Source organism: Seriola dumerili, unplaced genomic scaffold, assembly GCF_002260705.1.
Source record: "Seriola dumerili isolate Sdu_G_001 unplaced genomic scaffold, Sdu_1.0 BDQW01000302.1, whole genome shotgun sequence".
Classification (NCBI taxonomy): Eukaryota; Metazoa; Chordata; class Actinopteri; order Carangiformes; family Carangidae; genus Seriola; species Seriola dumerili.
The window spans coordinates 474,016-483,545 of NW_019174557.1; the positions used below are offsets into that span (position 1 = coordinate 474,016).

General features: G+C 41.4%; 1 protein-coding gene across 1 annotated transcript in view; it reads left to right on the forward strand.

Annotated features, from left to right (window-relative positions):
* Positions 1-6,495, forward strand: part of LOC111231502 (receptor-type tyrosine-protein phosphatase delta-like) — a 61,711-nt gene extending 55,216 nt beyond the window's left edge. Inside the window, exons 34-40 of the mRNA XM_022758607.1 lie at positions 781-1,066; positions 4,179-4,357; positions 4,468-4,594; positions 5,235-5,360; positions 5,462-5,616; positions 6,157-6,292; positions 6,427-6,495. Of these exons, the coding sequence (XP_022614328.1) occupies positions 781-1,066; positions 4,179-4,357; positions 4,468-4,594; positions 5,235-5,360; positions 5,462-5,616; positions 6,157-6,292; positions 6,427-6,495 (1,078 nt within the window). The remainder of the gene's footprint in view (positions 1-780; positions 1,067-4,178; positions 4,358-4,467; positions 4,595-5,234; positions 5,361-5,461; positions 5,617-6,156; positions 6,293-6,426) is intronic.
* Positions 6,496-9,530: the final 3,035 nt, after the last annotated feature.

Sequence of the window (9,530 nt, forward strand, 5' to 3'; positions counted from 1 at the left end):
GGTGGGGCTGGTGTGAGAGTGTTGGAAGGGTACTTGGAGAGAAGATAAAGAGGCAGGGAGATGAAGGCGGGCGGGGGGGGTGAAAAGGTTGGCAGGAGAGGAGCTCTTCCTAATCTTCCGTAGCAGTCAGATGGAGTATCTAACAGGATTATCAGTCAAATTTAATTATCCCGGCAAGACTCCATCATAATGTGTCTTAACATATCAACCAGCTTCTGTATCAAACAATGGACCGAATCTCATTCCACCTGAACAACACACACACACACGCTGGTGCGCGTACACACACACACACACACACACACACACACACACACACACACACATATACACACTGGTATTAATTTAACCATATAAAGAGGTTTTTATTCACTTGCAGAAACTTGCTTGGTCAGGGTGTTTTACCATTTAGGGACTAGCACAGCAAAAATGTGAAGTGTTTGGGTGGGCAGCTAAATGTATTATATTTCTGGATTGCGTGTCGATAGGAGAGGATATCTTCCTAATGCCAGTGAGACGGTGATGCTGACTCATCGCTGATGTCAATTTTTACATCCTTTGTTGGAAATATTGCTGGCTGGCACCTTTTGTGATATTTAGTTGACTTAGGCACAATATGTTAAGAGCTTCTGCACCATGCAACAGGCCCAGATTTGTACCAGGTCTGAAGACACAGCACACACACTCAGGGAAAATTATTTGTTCAACACTTCATGACCAAGGTTATGTGAGAAAATCTCATCACCATCTAATTTTTTTCTCCCTCCTGTTTCGGCTCAGCGCTGGAGTGGGTCGCACGGGCTGCTTCATCGTTATCGATGCCATGACGGAGCGAATCAAGCATGAGAAGACCATCGATATCTACGGTCATGTCACGCTGATGCGCTCCCAGAGGAACTACATGGTCCAGACGGAGGACCAGTACATCTTCATTCATGATGCGCTGCTGGAGGCTGTGACCTGCGGGAACACCGAGGTCCCCGCCAGGAACCTGTACTCCTACATCCAGAGGCTGACGCAGATTGAACCGGGAGAGAATGTCACCGGCATGGAGCTGGAGTTCAAGGTGAGAACTATTCACCATATCCCTGAAGGTTGTAAAATAACTGATTTATGATGGTTCATAAAAAACGATTAAATGATAATAATGTGACACCTCACTGGCCTCTGAAAGAGAGAGAGAGTCCTTTTTCTTGCCCCTCGCCACACAGGAGGTCAGACTTCAGGGTCAGCTACACAATAGCATCCCTCAAGGTGGTACTGTGTATATTTAGTACCTCACAGACACTTAAAATCAGTGTCTAAACATGGTCTGACCTAATGGGCCATCCTGACCCCATAAAGAAAGTACAGTACATGGTCACATCACAGGCTTGAAACAAATGAACAAATGAGATATAACATGCTAATTATAGAGCTGCAGAGGTGCTTGTGAGTGAATTGAATTTTGTTATCTTCAAACAGAGTGAAACGAGCTGTTTCACCCTGTTTCCAGTCCTTGTGCTAAACTAAGCTAATCTGCTGGCTGTAGCCTCATTTAACAGACATGTAGATCTTCTAGTCTCAGTCTCTGCAAGAAAGTGCAAAATGTCATCCTATTGCTTTAATATATGTTTTTGCCAATTATTATTATTATTGAAATTATTATTATTACTATTTGTGCTCCATGACATGTTTGGTGTAATCAAAGTCCTTATAGGACATTATATCACCTCAGGTAAAATGTATAATCACACAAATGCATGTCTAGAGTCAAAGAATGCAGAGAGATAAGGGTGGTTAAGGATCAAAAATAATCTTAGAATTAAAGAGTTTGGTTTCCCAACCTAATAAAATCTAAATTGCATCATAAAGCAACATCTAAATGAAAATTAAATAAAATGAGAGAATCATCTCAAACAGTGAAGAATTTCACCATAAGATCCATTTGGTAGCTGCTCTGGATCTGGTTCTCCTCATCAGCAGATCATGAGTTTGCTCGATTACAATATAACTGTACATGTTCTGTAGCTTTCCCTGATGCTGAGTACCTCCAGCACTTCTCATCCAGTTTGACCCAAACGAATGGGGTTCAGGTTTGATACTTGACCTTGGAAACAGCATTTGGCAAAACGGTCCCACCTCCAGGTCTATTTTGTAGATAGACTAGGAGGATCATCTTGGGAAAAACAGCTTGAGAACAACCTTCTCCTCTCCTGAACCTGAATTTCCTGACCTTGAGAGTCACTTCGCATCTTACCCAGGGCGGTTAGAGGTTCTGAGATTTTCAGTCCCCCACTGAGAGTTTCATATAGTCATGATGGACGGTTGGACTTGAAGGGGATTATGGGATTGCACCTTTTGAATCCAAGGTAAGAGAGCTCTACGGGGGGTTTTAGAAAGCATTGTAGTTTTAAAAGTTTGATGGGCCTGCACAGAAAAACCATATAATATAGGCCAGAAATCTTTGGGAAAGGTCATATGGGCGTTTTCAAACATTTAGAGAGCTGATCAGAATTCTTAAGTGAGCGCACCAAACATAGCCATCAATACACAAACAAGAAGAATGGGTGCATAAGAGGTTCAAAGTGTTATTGAGTAGTGTTATTTTCATTTAATTCTAGGTACTTTTATTTTGTTTACTCTGATATTCGCCTCTTGCCAGAAAAGTTCTCTGTAGACCTGTCTGGCCTGGCTGGGCGAAAAGAGAAGCAGCTTTTGCAATACAGGTGTATATTGAAAGCAGGTGGCTTAAATTTTCCTGGAATGGTTTGTGTCTGCTCAGACGCTCAGAGGGCAAAGTAAACACAAAGCCACTCCAAGCAATCTCCTTCATCCTATGCTCCGGCATTCCTGTCCTAATGGCAGCGGTCTGCCCAGAATGACAATGAACCGAGCGCTCGCTGGACTGTTTGCTCAGCCTTGTATTGATGTAAAACATATGCCAGGGTTGTCCCAGTCACCAGATTTCATCTCACTCAAACACTTATGGGGCATTGCGGAGCGCCATCTGAAGCAGCACTTTCCGCCTCCATCATCGAAAAACGCCAAGAAGGATGGAATTTCTCATGGAGGAGCGGTGTCGCATCCCTCGCACAAAGTTGAAGCATGTGTGAGAGAAAAGAAAGGAACGGAGCTGTTCTGGCAGCGTTTGGTAATCCAACACCCTATTAAGAAATAATGTTTTTGTTTCCTTTCACACAGAGTTTACTGGCTGAGCTTAAAGAGGCTGCCAACAGGGCAAGATTTTGTCCAAGCTTAACAGTTGGTGAAAATAATGGCATGAATCAAAGCGGTGAAAGGTTTTTGCGTCTGCCAGGCTTTATTGATAAGACCCAAGTCTAATTCAAACCAAATGACACGAAGAATTACTATTGTTTACACTGAATACTGGGTTCAGAGTACCCAAATGAACTAATGAACTTTTGGTTAGTGTGGGATTTTCCATCTCGGTCTGTCTATAAGAAAATGAGGTACCGCTGTTGCTCCCACAGCGCTCCGGTAGCCGCCGATGGTCGAGGCTCAGTTCACCAGACCCCGTTGCCCCCCCCCCCCCCGCTCCACCCCATGAGTCTGCGGTTTCCCTCTGCCTATTCTGTGTTGTTCCGCTGTTCATTTTATGCCATGTCATCCAGTGGTTGAGTGTGAGAGAGAGTGTACAGTATGTGCTCACGTCTGCCTGTCTGCGTGTATCCATATGAATGTGTGTGTTCCAGGGGGTTTTTTTGTTGTATTTTTTTCACTGGTACAGGATCAACTGTGGTTCACATATGTGCGCTGAGAGAGTGTGGGGCCTTGTGGTTTCCTGCCCCTCGACTCTTGATTTTCTTCTTCCTCCACTCGTACATCTCATTATATTCCCTCTTCCCTTCCCTACCACTGCCCTTGTCCCCCTAGATCGGCCCTCCTTTGTTCAATTGAAGATGTCTGACTAAATATCCTCAGGCCTGCCGAGTCAAGCCAATTTTCTAATTTCAGTTGTCCAATGTGCCAGAGGAAAACCAAGCCTTGTGCTGAATACATTTCAATGAGGTCCTTGAATTTGTCTGGACTTCTTTTTTACTTTCCTTCTTCCCTTTAACCCATCTATCCCTCGTGTTTTGTGTGCTCTCACTAACACTACTTCTTAGGCCCATATCTTAGGATCAGTCAGTATGATAGTATAAATATTCTGTTTTTTCTTTTTTTCTCTCTTCCAGCGTCTGGCCAGTGCCAAGGCCCACACATCACGGTTTGTGAGTGCCAACCTGCCATGCAACAAGTTCAAGAACCGGCTGGTGAATATCATGCCCTATGAAACCACACGTGTGTGTCTGCAGCCAATCAGAGGAGTGGAGGGATCTGACTATATCAACGCCAGCTTCATCGACGGCTACAGGTCAGATAGAGCCGAACTGAGCATCAGTTATTCTGTTACGTTTTTATATGCCTTCTAGGCCTTTAGAGAAAATGTCATATTCATATATATCCATGTATTTGTGTGTGTAGGCAGCAGAAGGCCTATATAGCAACCCAAGGCCCGTTGGCTGAAACCACAGAGGACTACTGGAGGATGCTGTGGGAACACAACTCCACTATAGTTGTTATGCTAACCAAACTGAGAGAAATGGGACGGGTACGGACACACAGACACACACCACTGTAATCACTATGTAGGATAGACCAGAGGAACATACTATAGGGAAATCTAGACAAAGAGACCCACATTAATAAGATTCTGCAGCTTTTGAATTATTTCAATTCACATCGACCCACAATATCAAATAGTGATTTGCACTTGATTACATAATCAATTATGGCTAAACATGTGTTGTAATATACAATATCACACATTGTATTGTATTGTAATTAGGACTCATTATTATATTGGAGGACTGGCTGAAGTGCAGCATAATCAGCAGCTCTTTTATGTTTATTTTCCATTGGCAGAAGTCAGGAGAGGACTTTTGAGTATTTTAAGTATTTTAGTATTTGAGTACTATTAAGTACTACAAAAAAAGCATATACGCAATGAAAATGTAAGCAACACAGTGACAAGAGTGAGAACGTTCCACAAGAGACAGTGGTGTAAGTTATATCTCATGAACCTCATATCTCATCTCCAGGAAAATTATCTTCAAGTGAATAATGAATTTCACAAGTCAGGGAGACATTTTAATGACATAGTAGCCAGAAATTTTTTCTCCTTTCCACACTAAATCTCTCAGACATGATGTAGAGCTCTGAACTGAAGCCTCTGTGCTGTCCTCCTGCAGGAGAAGTGTCACCAGTACTGGCCTGCAGAGCGCTCAGCCAGGTACCAGTACTTTGTGGTGGATCCCATGGCTGAGTACAACATGCCCCAGTACATCCTCCGAGAGTTCAAAGTCACTGATGCCAGGGTGAGTCATCAGTTTGTGTATGTGTTTGTGTTTATTTGTACTGCTTTAAACTTCTTTTTCTTCTGGATTTAAAAAGAATAACACATTCCCTTCCTTTTCAGGATGGCCAATCACGGACAGTTCGTCAGTTCCAGTTCACTGATTGGCCAGAGCAAGGAGTGCCAAAGTCAGGGGAGGGATTCATCGATTTTATTGGCCAGGTGCACAAAACGAAAGAACAGTTTGGCCAGGACGGGCCAATTACTGTGCACTGCAGGTGAGGTGCCTCCATCCCACTGGCCGGTGTATATTTCATCATACGTTGTGTTCAAGTATTACGAGAAGAAAGAGCTTTTCTAGTCTTTATGCCACTGGTCACATGATGCTACCCAATGATTATGGCTCAAGTCAAGTCAGTGAGTGGGAGTGAGATACACAAAAACAGTGAGAGGCGAGACAAGAGACAGTCGGTGAAATAAGTGAGGACAGTGGGAAAGAAGAGGGAAAGAAAGAGGAAAGGACGTGTTAAAGCTGTTCAGTTGTTAAACTGTGTTGAGATTGTTTATTTTAAAATGGCTGAGACAGTTGGTTAAATGTTGGAGTTAACCATACAGAAGGAAAATGGAGAGACATATACTTTTTATTTCATTTTGTAAAATTAAACACTTTATTATAATTTTTCCTCAGTTATATAGTTATTACTTAAACCAGGAATCACAAGTAGGTCAGTTTTATGTGCAGCTGATAATACATGGCTATAGTTGATACAGTTCTAGATACATCCAGTTCTAAGTATGTCTCCACCTGTCACCAACAGTGCTGGAGTAGGGAGGACTGGTGTGTTCATCACCCTCAGCATTGTGCTGGAGAGGATGAGGTACGAGGGTGTGGTGGACATCTTCCAGACGGTCAAGATGCTGCGCACCCAGAGACCTGCCACAGTTCAGACAGAGGTGAGCTTCCCCCACCATTATTATTCTGTCATGCTTTCCAGCACTTGTTTTGTTCCCTTGTCAGCCAACAAGTAGTGCATTTGTCTGTCTGCTCCAGTCTTTGTCTCTCACTGGCCTGTTCTGCCTCCCTCCAGGACCAGTACCAGTTCTGCTACCGGGCCAGTCTGGAGTATCTGGGAAGCTTTGATCACTATGCAACATAAACCCAGTGGCTGTCTCTCATGCCACATCCCACCTAGTGCACTTTTCTTAGGTCACATGCAGCCTGAATAAATGCATTAGGCTGCGATGTTTCTTTGAAGATTTCGCCACCACATGCAGAGTGAAGGGGGACCATCGGCTTATCCCGTATCCAGAAACAGCACCTCTAACTGAGCCATAGCAACCTGCTTAACAAGGGTGTTTTCCTTCCACCCTCAGCCCAAACACACCCATTGGTCAGTCTGAAGAAGCAACTTCAACCACTGTTCCAATCAGAATACTTGATCAGATCTAGATTTTTATTCGTTTCAGTGCTTTTGTGAGCACCCAGATTGCTTTACATTGTTTGGGTGTGGAACTCTCACCTCATCCACCACCAGTGTAGCATCACCGACCTAAAAACAGGACCAGGCTACAGTATTTAGCTGTCACAGGATATTTTGATTTTTCTATCTTGAGGAGACTACAAATCCATCTTATGGAAGCCTCGCGGACTGAAAGAACTGGGACTTTTGAGCACCAGAGAATTGCCAACAGGAGACTGAAAACACAGAGCACACAGTATTAAAAAGACAAAGAACACACGTCCCAAAAAAAAAGACACCAGGAAGTGTTTTTTTTTTTTCTTCTGTTTTGTTTTGGAAACAGACTCTCATTTCTTGTGAATGAAAAAGTTTGTATTTCTACCATATAGTAATAAAAACCACCAGTTCAACCTTATGCTTCACAATTAAAGATACGGGAAATTTGAGAGAAGTTTAAAATGCATACCACAAAGTAAAACATTAATTTAGTTTTTTAGAAAAATATAAATATGTGATTATCTTGTTTTTTAAAAAACTGGGTATTCCTTATGGCACGTTCTGTTTTTTTTTTTTTTTTTTTTTTACAGATTTATGACTTTGTCCCCGCTGACCATAAAAAGGCAAAGTTGTTGTTTTTTTTTTCTTTTTCTGTGTAATCCAATGAGCTGTAGCGATTTTTTAAAAAGTGATACGGTACTGTTTTAAAGTGTACAATCAAATCTAGTGTGGAAAATGTTCACAGTTCTATGAAAAACGCCACCGTTGAGTGTCACTCTCCTGTATTCTCTACCCACTCTCTCTTTATGAAAACACGTTCGCATGCACACAGGACTTTCGGCCTCATCTCTATCTGGCCTGCGATGTCAGAGACCTGGGGGCGGCCTTTTTTTTTTTTTTTTTTTATGACAGAGGCTGAGAGAAGTTCAGGTGCTACATTTCCAACAACACACAACCCACATCACATTTTTTTGTATCTCCATTTATGCTTAACCATATATGGGATCGTTGACAGTTTTCCACCATCTTACAGTAAAACCCCTGTTGTCGTTTTTGTATGCATGGTACCACTTTTGAGATGCCCCTTTGGTCGCACCTGTCATGGGAAGACTTGCACTTTCTCTCTTTGTACTATGCACTAATACTAGTATCCTATTATCTCTGATAGCCCATAGCCCCCCCCCACACACTGCACATTCCACCACACCACAACCACTAATAAGGAGTTTACTTGAACTTCTAGTAACGACAGACCCGCTAATCGTCACATGGTTAATGTGTATCATGTAATAATAACCACAAAAACACAAGAGGAGATAATTTCTGAAAACTGCATAACATAATGGAAGTACAATAAATATAAATAAATAAATGAATGATAGGGTAAAAGAGACGTGAATCAAAAACATATCAACCAGATATACGAGAGATCGCACTATAATAACAAAAGACGGTTAGCACCTGGACATATTCACGAGGTTTTATGGCAACAGCAGTATCGTGCAATACATCAACATTGTGGATTTGTCGGAGGAATTTTCAAAAAAAAGTGTTCTATTTTACCCCCAAATGTATCATGTAGATGGAATTAAAACTGGAGTTATAAATTGTATAAAAACGAAAAATATGGTTGTGTTACTTGGATCAGTTACCTCCAATTGGTCTGTAAATGTAAACTATTTTTTTTTGTTTTGTTTTCTGGCTCCGGGTCAACAAGTGCCTTTTTCTATTCTTTAACATTTTACACGCTGATCTAAATCTGCGTGAGCCTGCGTTTGAAAGAAACCACGGCAAAACACCTTCGGTTGCGGCAGCTGCCTCATGGAGATTTTCTGTCTTTGTCGACGACAAAGTATTATTTTTTTACAATAATAAACATTCAGAGCTGAAATGAGAGCTACTGCCTGGTCCGTTTTCTAATTTCATCATTTTACACTCATTTATAGATAACATGCGTTGGAAATTAATTAAACATTTGAAAGATACAGGGATTTTTAAATAATAGTGCCCAACGAGAATTCCATTTGTAAACTCAATATTTCCCTGATTTATTACATGGACTTGGACATGTGGAACAAACATGTAACGTTCTCTCTAGATTGGACCGTACATACTGAAAGTTCTTCCAGAAAAAAAATCAGCAGCCAGCCCAATAATACCATTTATGGAGGACCATGAGCAGAACTTCTTTTGGCTATAATGGGGCAGTTAGAATTTGTCTCCAACATGTTCGACGGTGGGGTAGGCAACAAACGCCACCAACCCCTCTCCGAAAACAAAGAGGACTGAAAACCTTCTATAATTGCCGCTACAACACAAAACCGGATAGTTTATTATCTTGATCTGGAAACTTCTAACATTTCAGAAATGACCCATATGGAAGATATAAATAATAATATAGATAGTCCTGCTTATTCTATTCTGAGAGGGCTTAACATTATAGAAATACTGAGCTATCCCCAATATTTTTAATGATTTCACCATATAGCCGTTATAGAGGAGCACATTATTAACTGTGAATATTAAAAACTCAATTTATCCCATCCATATTGAATTGATAACTACACGTTACTTTTCTAAAAAACATTTGTTACTTATGGAGAACGACATACAGGACAGAGAGCGAAATATTATAGTTATCTATTTATATATTTCAAAAAAAAGAACAGAAAGATTTAGAAAAAATAAAGACAATGTAAATCACAAATCAAAAAAGTATGACTGCCCATTGCCAT